This window comes from Ceratosolen solmsi, unplaced genomic scaffold (genome assembly GCF_000503995.2).
Source record: "Ceratosolen solmsi marchali unplaced genomic scaffold, CerSol_1.0 scaffold5, whole genome shotgun sequence".
Classification (NCBI taxonomy): Eukaryota; Metazoa; Arthropoda; class Insecta; order Hymenoptera; family Agaonidae; genus Ceratosolen; species Ceratosolen solmsi.
In genome coordinates, this window is record NW_011948454.1 from 423,379 (window position 1) to 440,488 (window position 17,110).

Below are 17,110 nucleotides of genomic sequence, written 5' to 3' on the forward strand. Positions count from 1 at the left end.
CTTCGGATAAGAAATATTTGTTAGTGATTGATGAACACTTTCTATAATATCTATAGTTCCATCTCATATTAAGTTATATGTAAGATAGGAAACTGAAATAAGATTATGTAAAGCATGAACAATAATTATCATCTGTTTTTTTACATTAACATGTAAAAAACTAAAAAGATTCCTAGTTGCGTTACAAGGAAAACATTTTTGAAAAATGAAATGTATTTCATAATAAATTATAAAATAAAAACTAAACATATTCCTAATCACGTTACATAGAAGACACTTTGGAATAATAAAATGTAGTTCATAATAAATTCGTTCACATTCATATTAATTTTTCTTTGATTTCAAAAAATTTAAATAATATATAATAATTTATTAATCGGTTAAAACAATGTTAAGTTTTGTTGCATTTCATAGTTTAAACACATAAAGATCAAAATTGAATATTATTTGAACGAGATTGTACTATTGTTAATAAAAATAATAATTTTGTATATCCACCACAGTGACTGGCGCAACAGACTGCGGTCTGCTTGAGGGTGTACTACGTGGACAAGGTACTGGACTCTTTCCAGCTCACTGTGTACAGGAAGTCAGGTTGCGACATACAACGATTCCGCTCGGTTCACAGGCAATTGCAAGGGAGGCAGCGGTGGCGGTGATCAACAGAAGTCGGGTGTTGGGTCGTCGGGAGTCGCAGGACAAGTATTTTGCCACTGCCCCTAGATTAAAAAAATCGTGAGAATATACGTTTAAATTGTGTACAAAAATTGACTTTATTTAGATCTATCGTATTTATTATTTATTGTTTTAATAAATAATATATATAATTTATTAAAACATACGAAAATTTTGTGTTTGTAGGCATGTGATAAAAATGTAATATATAATTAAAAATGCTATTGAATAAAGATACAAATACTATTGTTATTATTTGTATTGATTATTTATTATAAGTGTTTTCAATAATTTGAAATACTTTTATTAATATTAAAATTAATTTAATGTAAAGTTATTGAAGTATCATAATTTATTTCATTAATAATGAATGTGTAACCTTATGCACTATAAATGAATCGGCATATTTGATTGATAATTTCTTGTGGATATCAATTAGTATATAAATTCCTTTATGAATCTATATTTTTAAGGCTTTAATACTGTTTCTTTATTACTATGTGATACATAGTTACATAAAATGTTTTCTATAGCTTGCTGTTGAAAATAATGTATTAAACATTTTATTCTTCCTATTTTTTCAAATATGATATGAACATTAAAAATATGTTAATGATATATTGAAAATACAGTGTTTAGACATCGAATATATACCTTGAAGTTGATAGTTAATCCTTTTATATTGTATTTAAATTCCTATATATACAAACATATATAAATACAAATCTTTGCCTTGTATCATATAGTGATGAAATCTCATATTTAAGTAACAGTTTTCATAGTAATGAATTAACAATTAATAATTTCATATTATTTTATTTCAGAATAACTTCAGAACCACGCACAGTTATTCTCCATCGCTCGCGAAAAGGTTTTGGGTTTGTTTTACGTGGTGCCAAGTCTACAACGAACATCGCAGAATTGACGTTGACCACCAGGTATCCAGCTCTTCAATATCTAGATGATGTTGACAAAGGTGGTGTAGCTGATCTTGCAGGTTTACGTAAAGGAGATTTTCTTATTCAAGTATGTCAATATAAGAACTATAATGTATAGAAAATGGTTCGGACAAATCTTTCGATGTTTGATTTTATTATTAGATATAAAAATACATTTCAATTTTACTTTGCAACATAAAAAATAAAAATTGTGCAAAACTTATGTAATATATTTATCATTTGAGTAAATTATATATGTTTACTAGAAACATATCTATAACTTAATTTTCATAAGCTGACATGAAAAAAATATTTTTTAATATTAGTTATTTTGTATTTAATATTTATATTTAATATTTATTTTATTAATATTTTCAAATTTTTATATTTGTATAAAAGAATATTAAGAATTAGCATATATAATGCAGTATGAGGCATTAATTACTACATTGGTTAATTCGATCATGTAACTGTGTAGTGTTATAAGACTTTCATTGAAATAACGAAATTCCTTTAAAATAACGAAAGTAAATAACCAACAGATAAATGGAGAAGATGTAACGATGGCTCTGCACGAGCACGTAGTCGACTTGATCAGGAAATCAGGCGAGCTCGTACGTATGGCAGTGGTATCGCCAGTGCTAAACCTTCCGAATTTGCAATCGACAGCTGCCTTCCAGACTAGTCAGTTGTTTCAGAGGCAATACGCAACATTGCCTCGTAAGACACATAATAACATAGCCATAGGCGGAACACTAGGCAGGTCACCTGCTCCCATGCCGCCACGCAGAGATCCAAAAACTACTCTTAGCGTAGGTCGAGCAAGGGCTCGTTCAATGGTTGCGGGTCTAGGTAATGTTCCCATATATTTTTTTAATTTATTGATCTAGCTGTACCACGTTGTTATGTAGAATTTTACTTATGATACAAACACTGTGGAAATATTTGCTAAAATATGAAATCGGTACGTGCTATTATAGTTAAAATAACTGGTAGATTAGAATCAATAAATGATGTAATATATGTTGATTATTACTGTATCAAATGTATTTTAATATAAATATGTAAGTTTATATACATATAAAGAAAATAATTTGAGAGTTTAAAAAATTATAACTTTATTAAAATTGAATTTCTGATTTAAATTCTAGATAGAAAGTCAATTTTTGACTATATATTTAATATATAGTAACCGAATAATAAATATATAAAAAATTGAGCAACAATTGATATATATATATATATATATTAACATTCTTTAATATATATAATTGTAATTCAATAACGTATCTTAGTAATTGACTAAAATATTAGCTTTTGTTATTATGAATATATTCGTGAGCATTTTACTCGTAGAAAATATTAAAAACATCGATTTTTTATCACTGAATCTTTTATTTTAAACCGACTAATTATCTTATAGATTAAAAATATATAATGTTATTTTTTTATCAATTAATTTCCTTTCTACTATTCATTTTGATATTATGTATCTAAATTTGTATGGCTATATCTTCGATGCATACATTTCGTTAAAATTATTCGTCTTAATAGATAAATATTCTGTCGAGACAATATCATTTATTGAACTTACATCTCTTTACAAATTAAGAAAATTAAAACTATGAAAATTCAGTAATTTATTTTTAGTTTCCATAAATAGTTAGAATTTGTCTTTTAATCTAATAATAATTTTATAATGAGAAGTGATTGAAAAGACTAATTCATTCCTAAACAATTTAACTTTAATTATCCATATTACTTCATTATAAAAGTGTTGGGTTGAAACTGGACTTTCATATATGAAAAATATTAAAACATATTCAGATATTGAGATATTTCATTTCAAATAATTAAGTGCTAATATTTTAAAAATAGTATATTTTCAAGCTTTAGACATAATAAAATGTTAAATGTCTTAATTTTACATTTGTATATCGTTTAGTCTTTAACAATATCTGTAATTTTACATATTTAGTATAATTAAGTAATTTAGCTTAAATATTTAAAAATTATTATAATGTCGAAAAATTTTATCTTAGAAGATAACAGTGAAAAGAATGAGTGCAATGATGTAGCCCGAGAATCTATGAAAACTAACAGCTCCGAGTCTCTTCATTTAACTCTACAAAATACAATATGCCTCAACATTGAGCAAAATATTCAAAACCAACCAAGGACGGCAAGTATTCGCTCAAGGCCAACATCTAGCCGTATCACCGCTGTTGAGCTGGAGGTAAATTGACATATATATATATATATATCGGCAAGAACCGTTAAATATGCATGTTTTTAGTTTATCAATACCATACATTAATCAGAAATGAAAACGAATAAGTTTCATAGATGTGACTGTTGTTTCGAGTTCAAGCAGAGAGCATGTATGCTATATATACAAAACGATTAAAAATTTGTTATCAAATTATTTAATGTTTTGTTTTTATTATTACTACTACTATCTTTATCTGGCATCTTTTTGCATGAGGTGTTTGAAAAATGCATTCAGAGAATGAAATGTAGTGTGAATACTAGATATTTATAAATTAAGTATAATTTAATTTATAGTTATAATAAAATTAAATATAATAATATAATAATAATCATAATGTATTTAATATATTTTGAATCGATTGATAAATTACAAAAATGTTTGTTTATTTTCATTTTCATTTTTTTCTTAGATAAAATTTCTATATAAATACATATTTAATGGATATTATACATGCTTTATATAACTATATAAAGTCTAATTATCTAATTCAATATATCCAAGTGATTTTTATCTTATACCAAAAGTTTATTAATTATAATAGCATAATAATAAAAGTTGTGTTTTGTGACTAAATTTTCTTTTAAAATATTAAATATATTATATACATTATATTTTTACATTTGTTAAAATATTTCAGAAATACTCAAGAATTGGCATAAGTTTTTCAAACCCCTTCATTGTTAGTTAGATTTGAAATTGAGAATTTTACTTTTATAACCAATATCTATTATAAAGATATTTTAATCATTTTACTTTTAAACAAGAGTTAAATATTACTCAAAATATTTATTATATGAAAAAATAATTAATTTGATTAACCCAAAAGAGTACAAGTCTATAATAAATATAGTAAAATTTCAAAATGAATAGTGTTAACCAAATGAATTGTACTAGTATTAGAATTCAATATTAAACAAATACTTGATTTATATTTATCGAATATATTAAAATCATGGTTATTTTTTCTTATCGTTCATATTACACTATCAACAATAATATATGACTATCATAAGATTTAAAAATTTACTAATTTAATTGATATAGTACATCGAATAAAAAAAAAGGCAATGGAAGTCCGAGTACGTGATGTGAACGGCTTCAGCATCGTCCGTTCTCCTTTTTATTTCAGGAACTCTTCCAGCGCCAGCAAAGCGCCAACGATGGTAGCATAACTATTGTTACTCCCGCTCATTATGGTTCTTCGGTACAGATGAGCACGATCTCAAACCTTCAGAATGGCATAATTAGCACAAAATTACACTCAACATCGAAGGCTAAATCTGGCCGAGTCTACGCCAGTGTCGCTGAGATGAAACGAAAGGGAAAAGTAAGGACGATCTCAAGATCACCTTCATTTCCTAAATCTCGCTTATATATATCACATAAAGAGAAGTCATATTTAGATAGATAGTCATATTATTTTAAAACATTTAGATCAAAAGATAAAATTTAATATTACGTATTAATATCGTTTTGAAAATACCATTAATAACTTCGGTTAGGACATTCGTGTATAAGCATATTAATATATGCACGAAGAGAATTATTAATTATCATATAAAACAATTACTGGTCTACAATTACCAAGCTTCATTGTAAATCTCAACAAGAATAAAGAATATTTTATTTATGAATTTTTTATTATATATATGTATATGTATAAAGTACATTAGGCAAAATATATAATGATTACTATTGAATATTAATTTTCTTTTGACTTTGCTTATGCACCAGTTTTTAAAATGTTGTATATTTAATATTTTATTTAAAAAAAAAAAGAAAAGAAAATTTTATTTCTTCTTAATGCTCTAATATAAAATGTATATTGAAGTAATGCATGAATCTTTTTCTGAGTTAGTTGCATGTTCTGGTTATTAATTTCAATGCAATAGTTAAACAATAATCATGAATAATCAAATAGATTATGCAATGAGAAAGCTATTTATATTAATTCAATATTGTAATGATGTATTTATACATCATATAAATATAATTTTAATTTTTAAAATGTACATTGAAAATAATATGTAATTTATCCATTTATAAATTGCATGCTTATTTACACCTATTAACAGAAATTGTAATCATAAAGTATAATTGTTTCAACATAAAGTATAAATAGTTAGAAAGTTAATAGAATTTAAGATGTTTTACAACTTATATATCAAACTTATTTAAATAAAATAAAAATAAAGTAAAATATATGTTTAAATTAGTACTTTTATATTTTAAATACAAAAATTTATTTTGGAAATTTAGATCAAATTGCTTTCTGGGATTTTTTTTTACTAATAAAAAATATAAATAATGGCATTTTGAAAATATTAAAGATCAATTGTTTTTATGACAAATATGCTATTTTCAATACTATTTATTAATTATGTTTATGTATAATTTACTCTTTTAACTTTTTATTTTATTTATCCTTGCAGTCATCGCGGGTACGTTTTTTTGGAGGTTTGGGTAATGGTTCGGATTTGCATCGTGATTTCCATAGCACACCCGACTTAAACATTCAAGCACAAAACACATCAAATTTAGTGTTAAAAGGTCACCGTAGTCAAGAAGACGTGAACGTAATTCTGGGGAGAAATTCTGGTCTCCCGCCACCCAATCATCCACCACCACCACCACCTATCAGCCAAATGATCAAAGTTAATGTCGGTGAATCCGTATCCGATATCAGTACCTCAGTTTCTGTGTACGACAACATAACCCACATCCAACACGTCAAAGGTGTGTAGTAATAACAATATTTTTTGTGCATTATTATATTATGATTTAAATTTGTTTTGTATTTTTCAAAGATTGATATTTAATATTATATTATGTATAATTAATAATATAAAATATCTAAATAAAAACTATTTAAAAAATAAAACTTTCATAAATAAAATAGTATAAAAAATATTATATAATTAAAAAGCTATATTAGTATGTATCGTAAACTGAAATTCTAAATATATATATTTTACTGAAATAAAGTATTTCTTATATTTATCCCATTCAATAATAAAAAATGATTACATGCAAATTTGAATTTTTTCTTAATTTGAAGTCGTATTTTAGTACAATGGGAAACAGTATGATTTTGGTATCAAAGTAACATCATTGTGGTACTAAATGAGTTGTAAATTTGTTTAAATGGCGAAAGATACTATAGTACTATTATTAGCATAGAAATAAAATAAAATTTTTAAACACTGTTGTGATGCATTAAAATAGTTTTAAATCTAAATTATAATCAGAGATGTTTTTTTTACAAATGTTACATATTTGATTTATCAGTTAATATTTAATTTTTCAAATTTAATATTTCAATATAAGTTAAATATTTGCAAATACTTAAATTGAATAAATTCTTTTATTGTTTTTTAAATTTAATAAAAATGATATAAATTGGTTTATTTTCATTTCTTGTTAATAAAAATTTGTAATATTTTAGTTATAAAATTTTTGTACACTATTGTAAATATTTATAACTTAAAATTTTATTTATCGGAATACCTGATATACTTAATACATGATCACAGTATTTTAAATAATAAAATAATTTAATTTGTTTTAACTAGAGAAATAATACATTTGTTCTATTATTACTAATTTGCAGAGTAACTGATTGTAACTCTACATATGTAATATTTCAACATATGCTTGACATAAAACTGTCTCAAAAACAAAAAATTGGATTTCAATTAATTTTGTATTTTTTTCTACATATAAGCCTTTTTATGCATGTGTACAAAATATTCTTATTAAAAAAGTTTCATGGTAATACCATAGTATTATCTTGATGTAGTACTTTAAATTACTATCAGATATTAGAAATGACATTCTAGTGTAATAAATATTAATATACCAAATTGAAGTCTATATATCAATATTCGTATGCAATTTAGTTGAAGAAATTTATAATGTATTTATAATCTTTATTCATTTTTAATTAAAATCTACCTATGAATTTTATATTTCGTTTTATTAAATGCTTCACTATCATAAATTGCCTATTATAGAACAATTTAAAGAAAAAAACAAATTTAATTATTTTTATCTTAATAGAGCTTGTTGCGGCAACAGCAGAGAACAAATATGGAGTGATGTCAAGCTTCCGGCCATGTAACAGTGCAAAACTTTATGCCTCTCCCGAAGATAGAAAGACCGTCGGTTATCGTTCACTGAGTCTGCCAAGCCATTCCACTCGTTCTCAGCTACGCAAGTCTCACAGTTTACGCACGCCTAATGGGACCAGGGGCGCTTCTTTCAAGTTTGATGGGACTCAAATCGCTAACGGTAGTTCCGGTGGCCTAATAAACGGTCAGGCAAAGGGAATCACATCTATAGGAGTTAACACCGCTAATCAGTATGCCCAACCATTAAAAAACGGCAGAAGTCACAGTATCGTGGGTACCATTCGCGAAAGAAAAAAAAAAGCGAACATCATTACTAGTTCGTGTGCTTCCAATTTATCAGAGGTATCTGGAGGTAAATAAATGTTGTTTTCCCTTCATTAATGATAATTATTTTTAATAACTCGAATTAAAGATAAAGAAAATTTAATTTTCAAGATAAAACATATTTATTGATTATTTTGCCTAGGAAATGAAGTTTGAAGACGTACACATTAAAATCATTAATATAATCATCATGATTAAATAAATATGTTTTCTAATAATTCATATATACTTTAAATACCTTTTAAAATTATAGGAATTAAATGCAAATTTTATTTTAATATTTTTTTACAATCAATAATCTATTAAAAAAAAAATTATATACTTGTACAGATATTTAAATTTTTATTGAAAGTATAAGACATACACACTCATAAGCAAATAAAGAAATAAACAAACAAGAAACAAACAAACAAGTAAACAAATATACAAGCAAATATGGATGTATATATGTATTAATTATCTATCTGGAAATTATAAATAATTTATAAATAGAATTTTCATAAAATTAGCAAGTATATATAAATTATTTCAAAAGTTTAATGATTGTAATTATTTGAACTGCAGATTGCAACAATAGTGGTTTATCAGTACCCTTAATACCAGAGCCAGATTATAGCTTAAGTGAGTCAGAAAACGATGAACATTTGACAGACGAAGGCGAAGAAATAGAGATCACCAATGAGTTAGAGAAGGCAGCTGTACGTGACAAACTTGAATCAACGCGTGAGACATCCGGAAATTCAAATGTCTCAGCTGGCAGTGGCACTAGCAGCAATTCAACCGGCTCTAGTTCTCTTCCACATTCCTTTAATGTCGAAGAGATCCAGAATGTTAGGAAACATTTAAAGGTATTTGTAGTCTTGTTAATGTTTAGTATTGTTAATATTTATACTTTCACTATTTTTTTTTTAAAGATTTAGTAAAAAATGGAATAATTTTTTATATATACTTAAAAATATGTATAGGTACATAAGTTAATCGAATGACTTCTTTAATGTTCATTATTTACTATATAAAATAATATAATTTTAGATTATATATATAATTGAATTTTAGTTATTTTAACGCACTTCTTTTATCCATAAAAATACAAAAAATATAAACGAATGCATATTTGTATACATTATTCAATTGGGCTTAGGTTCTTTGTTGAAGGAAATTATTATTGCTAAAATCCATCCATTATTTTGTCCATACAAGGGCTAATACATATAGATTTGTTTGTTTACTCAATATTTCGAAAAAGGTGAATTTTTTATCAATTTATGCCAGGACATATTCTGAAAAACAACTGCAGATTTATACATTTTATTTCAAATTCACTTTAATGAGAATGGCAATTAGATTGGATGCATATAAAATACACAATGTGTCGGAGAAAAACTTTTGATCTGCTTCATAAAAAGTGACTTGTTTGCTCTTTCGTTTTCTCCGTTTGCAGTAGCTCTCGGTTTGACATCAATGCAACCACTTTGTCAAGAAGTTGATAGAAGTCTGATTTAATCCTTTGAATGAAACAAGTATGTTTCAATTGCAGACACCTTATACTTATCAATGTTTCTGAATTTAATAATAATCGTTTCAGTAGTATTTTTTGATATTGCAGTAGTCACTATGTTGGCATAACTAGATTTACTTTCTATTTCTTTCATTAACTTGTTACTTGTACTATTTTGTAACAGAATCAGTATTTTAATACGTTTGAAACGAGTTGTATCGACAAATTAATACTGAATTATTTAAAATATCAAATATATGCAAATATGCATACAAAATATAGATGCTTATATGTTCTCATGCATGTTTGAGTCAGTGAGAAGTTCATTAAATAACATATATATATATATATATATATATACATATATATAATAACTGAATGTAATTAGCAGAATTAGATGATGCAAGTTACTTTATACTGATAAAAATATATGATTTTATAATGCTCAGTTATTTTTCTGATATTTTTAATTTAAAAAATTTTTCTAATAAAGTCTTTTAATCTTAAAGAAGTTTTTATATTTTATTCAAAAGAGAAGTTGTATTTAATCAAATACAGTCATTAATATTTAACTAAATTTTTTGTTTACAAATCGACTATTTTTGCATTCTAAGTTCTTCGATAATTCACATTGTAAATTATAATTTTTAGACTCAACAATCTCTAGCAGAAGATGGAGATAACAGTTCTAGTGGTGTAAGCTCTGATCAGGATATCCCTGTTGGTCCTCCTACAGGTTTCGATGATATACAAGTTCATAAAGAAGGCAGTTCTTATCAACAACATCAAAAAAGTAATATTTAATACTAAACTATTCATATAATTAAAATTTTTATAACAGTACTTTTATTGTATTAGAAATGTTAAATAAACTGAATTCTTTTATTTAACCAACTTCTCTTATCATAGATCCATTTACAGATTCTGACAAGGATAACTGTAATACCATGGTTGACATTGGTGGGTGTTTGCAGAAGAGGTCAAGTTATGGAAGTAGTGGCATGTTGATGAGGCACGCAGTAAGTCTGGCTCAGTTACCACCACCAATTGAAGCAGATGCAGAGGAACAGAGTAGTGACATATTTGTTCCGCCACCGCCTGAATTCAATGTCGATGGTACTCTTACGTCAAATACCATTATTGAACCTGATGAACTCGTTTTCGCACCACCACCGCAATTTTGTGATGGAGGTCGAATACAACAGCAACAGCAAAGAGTCAAAATTATAGGAGCAATACCGAAGGCAGCAAGAAATAACAACCAAATAAAGCTGCCAAGTGGACATTTGCAAACCCAGTAAAATAAACTAAATTATACGATGTTTTAACAAAAACTCAACTCTTCATGATTGACAACTAATAAGACAAATCACATAAAATCAGATATTTGGTTGGACACTGGAATATTGTATGAAATTTAGACAAATGAGTAAACAACGATGTCGTTGTAGCATCATAAGTGTTATTATATTTTATATAAGTACTGGTACCATGTGAGAAATGGTTTAACAAAAATTACTGTGATTTTTACTGGAACTCTGTTTATTTTTAATATAATTAATTAAGATATAATTTTTATTATAATAAAATGAAATTACTAAGTTTATATTATTTATAAAGAAATTTTTATTGGAAGATTTCTTTCACTTCAACAAGTTGATATTAAATATTATACCAAATTAATTAAAAAACTTAATTTCTTCAAAGAATTTATTGCATTTATAAAATATTAAATATTAATTTGTGATTGAAATCTTAGATAAATTTTCAATGTAATATCGAGATTGTAAATTAAAATAAACTAATTAATTAGTAGTTCAGACTTGAAATCGTAATTTTAGATTCATGATTAATGTTAAGCATGATTAATCTTTCATTTTTAATTAACGTTTGTATAAAAGTTACTACCATAAATTTGATCCAATTAGTAATTAAAAAAACAATTTCTTTATTAATTATTTTTCTAAACAATGCTTTAGTATTTAATTTCATATTAATTCGCCATTTGTGAAATCTTACATAATTATTCATTTTTATTTGATTTTTGTTTGTAAATTAACTTATATTATTATTTTTACTGTTTTTATTATTTCAAAATCCATAAATCATTAAAAATGTTCATTTTATTTAAAATAGATTTAATTATTTTGTATTTTTCAGTTGAATAAATTTAAAGAAAAAATATTTGTACCAATTTTCAATTATTGAAGAAATTTGTTCATTTAAATTAAGTATATAGTTAACTTTAATGTATATTGTAATGGTGCAGATTTTTTCACTTTTCTCTGTAAAGTAAATTATTGAGAGAGGATTTATGATAAAGCAATCATAAAGAAATGCTTATTAATGTCCATAAATTGATTTTATTAAATAAAAATTCTGTTAATTTAATACACTATAGAATGAAATGAATAACAAAATATTAATTTACGTACACAAAGGAAATATATTAAAAATGAAAAAAAAAAAAGAAAAAAGACAAATATATTTAAAAAGAAAAGAAATGAATAATTTATATAATTTATTAAAAATAGTTAATAACTACTATTCAATAGAAATTGTGAAATTTTAAATCGGAATATTTATATTTAAATTACATGAAAATTGTAGATTTTTAATTTAAAATATAACATTAAATATTTACAATGAAAAAATTTTATTTATGATCGACTGTTATTTTTTCAAAAATAGAAGTTTATATGGTCATTTATATTTTTAATTAATTTTACAAAACCAAGGAGAAAGGTGGAAAAAGCATTGCACAAGGTTTGATATTAATAAAGTCATCTGAAACAATTACCCTTGATTGAAAGTCTAGCTTGGTAATTTAAAAGTATAGCTGCAGCCTGAAGTTGGATAAGAATGAGAAAATGTTATAAAATTTTGTAACATTGTATAATGCCGCAAGACTTCTGTATATTCTCAGTTTTATAACTATATTAGTCATTGATGACAATATTGGAAGGTGGCTATTTGTAGAAACTATAGATGTAACAATTTAACAAAATCGATCTGATGTATCGAAACCATATACAGCTGTATAATTTTTATTATTGTAATCAAATATTAATCAGTGAGAACAGATTTTTACATTATTATATACTAAACGATGTCGTTGGATCCGTATATTTTTATAGTTATTTTTACCTTAAACAATAAGGTTCTTCATAATTGATAACTAGCTAGTATTGTACTCAAACGTATTCGGTAATATCTTAAATATTGCTTTCAGTAAACTATTCTTTTTCTATTATACTTATAATCTGTGTAAAAATTAATTCCATTAATCCGGCTCAGGAACCAAACGCGTAGAATTAACTAAGAAAACCACCAGTTTTGTGGGAGAATGCGTGGGCAAGTGGAAGGGTTAATGCACTGATTCAATAATTAACACATAATTCTTATTGCTGTTTATTCCATTTATTTTCAATTTATTTCCAATGTAGGGATATTTAATCGTGATGAGATTACAAATGACCTTAATGTTTTTCAATAATCATGTGGCGTTGTGATATACTTTTATTGGAGAACTAGAGGATGATAAATTCCTTATTCTCTGGACGTAACTGGTGAGATTATGATTTACTGTGAAAAAGATAGGTTATAATCTATTGAATATTACCATTTGAGAGGTTATGATCGTTTGTTTTGTTCTGAACGAACACTACAATTCTTGTTTGTGTCGTAATCTTAACACGTGTTGCAGTTGCCTCTGAATAGTGGGCCGTGTGAGTGAGCACGTGCCTAAGATAGAGGTTAGAGGAAATGTGTGCCACTGTATAGCGCGAATTGCTGGTCTTGCGTAGTGAGCATGCGCGGGAAGCTTCTGTGGTCGGACAGCTTGCGGTTTTCATAGTAAACCGTGAGGTGAAGAATCAACACTAGAGGTAAGGACTTACTTCAAGTTGTAGTGTGATATTTCCAGTTTCTCCTCACAGGTTTAATGGGAAGTTTCCATGCACGAACTGCTGCACTTGAACTTTTCCTTGTCCTTTTAATGTCACTTTCCTTGTGATGTTCTAAATATATATAATTTCATTCTTTTAATATATTGATTAATTAAAATTCAAGATGAATGGAATTCAATAGAATGTTTAGATTAATTTTTTTAATTCATTGTATAACAAAAATGATGTTAACAGAATGTTTAAAAAATGGGAGGGCATTTAATATTGTAATTTAAATATATAGGATCATTGTTGATTAAAATACTACATATAACAGAAGATAAAACAGGAAGAAGACTTGTAATAATTATTTCTAAATATATATAGAATATAAACATAATTTTTCTTTGTTAAAAAAATTAATAATAAAAAAGAAAGTCTGTTATAATTAAAAATGTTTTATAATAGATGCTTTGTAATAACGTTATATTATATATATTGAATAACATTATTCTATGTTAACAAAACTTATGATAGTTATTATAATTAATTTTCATATAATTACTTTTAGAAACTTTTACTATTATAAAACAATTTTTTAAGCAAAATATGTCTTTTTTGAAAGAATGAAAAATTATAAAAAATTTTTTTTGTTCGATAACTATTTATTGATTAAAAAAGTGAAATATCGGTGTTGTTTTATTGATCTTTTATGTTTATAAGAAATATTCAATATATAAAATTATTCTAAATTTATAATTTATTATTGAAATTAAATGATTTGAAAAATGTTTTGCTATACAACAGTAATAAATCATATTTCTTCACGCTATAAATATATTCATATTTTTTTTCGTCTATAAAAAAAGTTCTAATAATAATTTATTGTAAACGAAGGCATATATTGAACTGAGAAATATTAAATTAAACATTTAATCAATTTTATTTGGTAAAGTGTATAATTAGTTTTGTCTAAATATAAAACATAATAAAAAAATAAAAATAACATCAAAAATTTTCATATTTTACATTTTCTTAATTATCTTCCACATTTCAGTTATTTGTGAATTGAATATTACGAAACAATTTTTACGCTTTCATATAGTAATACAACTCTACATACACAACTAATATTTGTTAAAAATCAAAATAAAAAATTTCTTTTGTAAATTCTATTTTTTTAAATAATTTATTTCTCATGTGAACACTTTTTTTTTAGTTAATTTTTAGAAATTTATTTTTAGAAATTTTTAATTAGTTTTTAGAAAATTAATGAGTTCACGTACAATTTTATAATTTATGTTATGATTTTATAATAAATTATTATAATACTACGTTTGTAAACTAATTAGTATGTAAAATTAATAAGAATTATTTCTAATTTTTTAAAAATCTTATTTTAATAAACTTATTTTAATATCGTAATACCTAATTTATTATTATACCTCTTATTTGATATAGAAAAAAATTTCAAATAGAAAATTTACTAACTAACGATTGTCATAGTATAGTGTATTCCGTATGTGATTTTTTATATAAATTCTTGAGATACAGTGAATATTGTTTCATTAATTTTTAACTTATAGTTTTATTTTGATAAATAATTTTTTCAATAGTTCTAGTAGTTTCAAAGTTTTTTATTGAAAAAATTTATTAATATTAATAAATTGTATTTTTCAAATTAATTTATTATTTTTTGGATTATTTTTTTATAAACTCTATAAATTATGTCTATTGGAAAAAAACCTATAAATTAAAATTTTAATAAAAAGACTAAATTTTTACTAATTAATGTTATATCAAATTGTCAGTTTATTGTGGTGATCGATTTATTTGTATTCCGTGCATTTGCAATAACCAATGAGACAAGCTTTATGGAGTATACATGAAAAACGTTTAATAAAACTTAAACTAAAATCCATTTTGTATCTATATGATAAAAAGGACCACATAATAGTTTGTTTCGAATATTTAGTTTTTTTTTAAATCTTTACAGTGTTAACATAAATCAGTGCAAACAATAAAAATATAAAATGAATTTTATAAGGATTATTTTACCAAGTACCGTACATGTGCGGCAATTTTACAAAAGGTATTTCTATGTTATTTTTTTTTTAATTTACTTGTAAGGCGACGTTATTTCACTATTTTATTAGCTATTTTCGATTTTAAAGTTTTACTTAAAAACTTCATTTAATAAAAAATGGTTACACCATATACATATTTTATTATTATTTTTATGTGTTTATTCTTCTTTATATACTAAGTAACATTTTCTTAAAAAAAACTTTACACTTCTTTCTTGCATTGTTTATAATACAATTTATAAGTTAAATATTTTTAAATTTATATAGTTTATTACATAACCAAATACAAATAAGAGTTGCAAATGAAACAGAAAGCATAAAAGTTCCAATTTCAGAAGAAAATAACAAACCAATGAATCCAAAAATTGATAAAATAGTACATGATATTACTTCTCTTAATTTACTTGAAGTTGCTGAACTTAGTGATTTATTAAAAAAAAGGCTTAATTTACCTGATTCTTCGATTTTGCCTGTTGGAAATTTTATTCAAAAGGAGGAAGTAAGTTTTTAATGTTATAAAAACTTTAATGAATGTACGTTTTAAAATATTTGAATTATTTAATTAGTTAATATTAATAATAGTAGTAAAAAATATAAAAGGACTATATAATACATAATGTAGTATTATTGTTGATTACATAAAGTATAAAATAAATCTCCATATTTAACATAATTAAAATTGTTTAATTTGAGCTTATCTTAAAAAATTTGCTTAATTTTACAATATCTAAATAGAGTATTTTAATTAGTTTTAATATATAGTAATAAAATATTAATAGATCAATGATTTTAGGAAGAAAAATTACCTCAGCCAATTAAGAGCTTCTTTGCACTTAAGTTGATAAAGTATGATGACAAACAAAAGGTTGCTTTGATAAAAGAAATAAAGAATACTGTACCAGGATTAAATTTAGTTCAAGCCAAAAAATTTATTGAATCTGTTCCTCAAATTGTAAAAAGTGATTTAACCAAAGATGAAGCAGAATCTTTAAAACAAGTGTTAATCAAAGTTGGAGCAGAAGTTATTATTGAATAATTAGTGTACTGTATTATTCAATAAATATATATACTACATTAATAAATTAGACATTATACTGTAATTATATTTAAGTTAATATACAGAAGTTAAGAAAACAATATATAATAAAGTAAAACTTGTCTATAGTATTACTTATAATTTTATTTCATAAAATATATTTCTTTTACAATTGATTTTTAATACTCATTAAAATATATTCAATGTACTAAATATTTCTATACAATGTTTGTTTTAATTTTTTTATTTTATAATTTTATATC

At 24.5% G+C, this 17,110-nt stretch overlaps 2 protein-coding genes across 2 annotated transcripts in view; both read left to right on the plus strand.

Annotated features, from left to right (window-relative positions):
- Positions 1 to 11,372, plus strand: part of Prosap (SH3 and multiple ankyrin repeat domains prosap) — an 82,879-nt gene extending 71,507 nt beyond the window's left edge. The window contains exons 11-20 of the mRNA XM_011505252.1: positions 504 to 735; positions 1,500 to 1,701; positions 2,156 to 2,465; positions 3,656 to 3,849; positions 5,015 to 5,212; positions 6,318 to 6,621; positions 7,945 to 8,367; positions 8,904 to 9,187; positions 10,489 to 10,606; positions 10,747 to 11,372. Coding sequence (XP_011503554.1) covers positions 504 to 735; positions 1,500 to 1,701; positions 2,156 to 2,465; positions 3,656 to 3,849; positions 5,015 to 5,212; positions 6,318 to 6,621; positions 7,945 to 8,367; positions 8,904 to 9,187; positions 10,489 to 10,606; positions 10,747 to 11,138 — 2,657 coding nt within the window. The 3' untranslated portion in view covers positions 11,139 to 11,372. The remainder of the gene's footprint in view (positions 1 to 503; positions 736 to 1,499; positions 1,702 to 2,155; positions 2,466 to 3,655; positions 3,850 to 5,014; positions 5,213 to 6,317; positions 6,622 to 7,944; positions 8,368 to 8,903; positions 9,188 to 10,488; positions 10,607 to 10,746) is intronic.
- A 4,245-nt stretch (positions 11,373 to 15,617) lies between these two features.
- mRpL12 (mitochondrial ribosomal protein L12) lies at positions 15,618 to 16,894 on the plus strand. Its single transcript, XM_011505253.1, has 3 exons — positions 15,618 to 15,816; positions 16,079 to 16,310; positions 16,605 to 16,894. Exons 1-3 carry the CDS (start codon positions 15,758 to 15,760, stop codon positions 16,845 to 16,847), a joined length of 534 nt encoding a protein of 177 aa, XP_011503555.1. The 5' UTR covers positions 15,618 to 15,757; the 3' UTR covers positions 16,848 to 16,894.
- Positions 16,895 to 17,110: the final 216 nt, after the last annotated feature.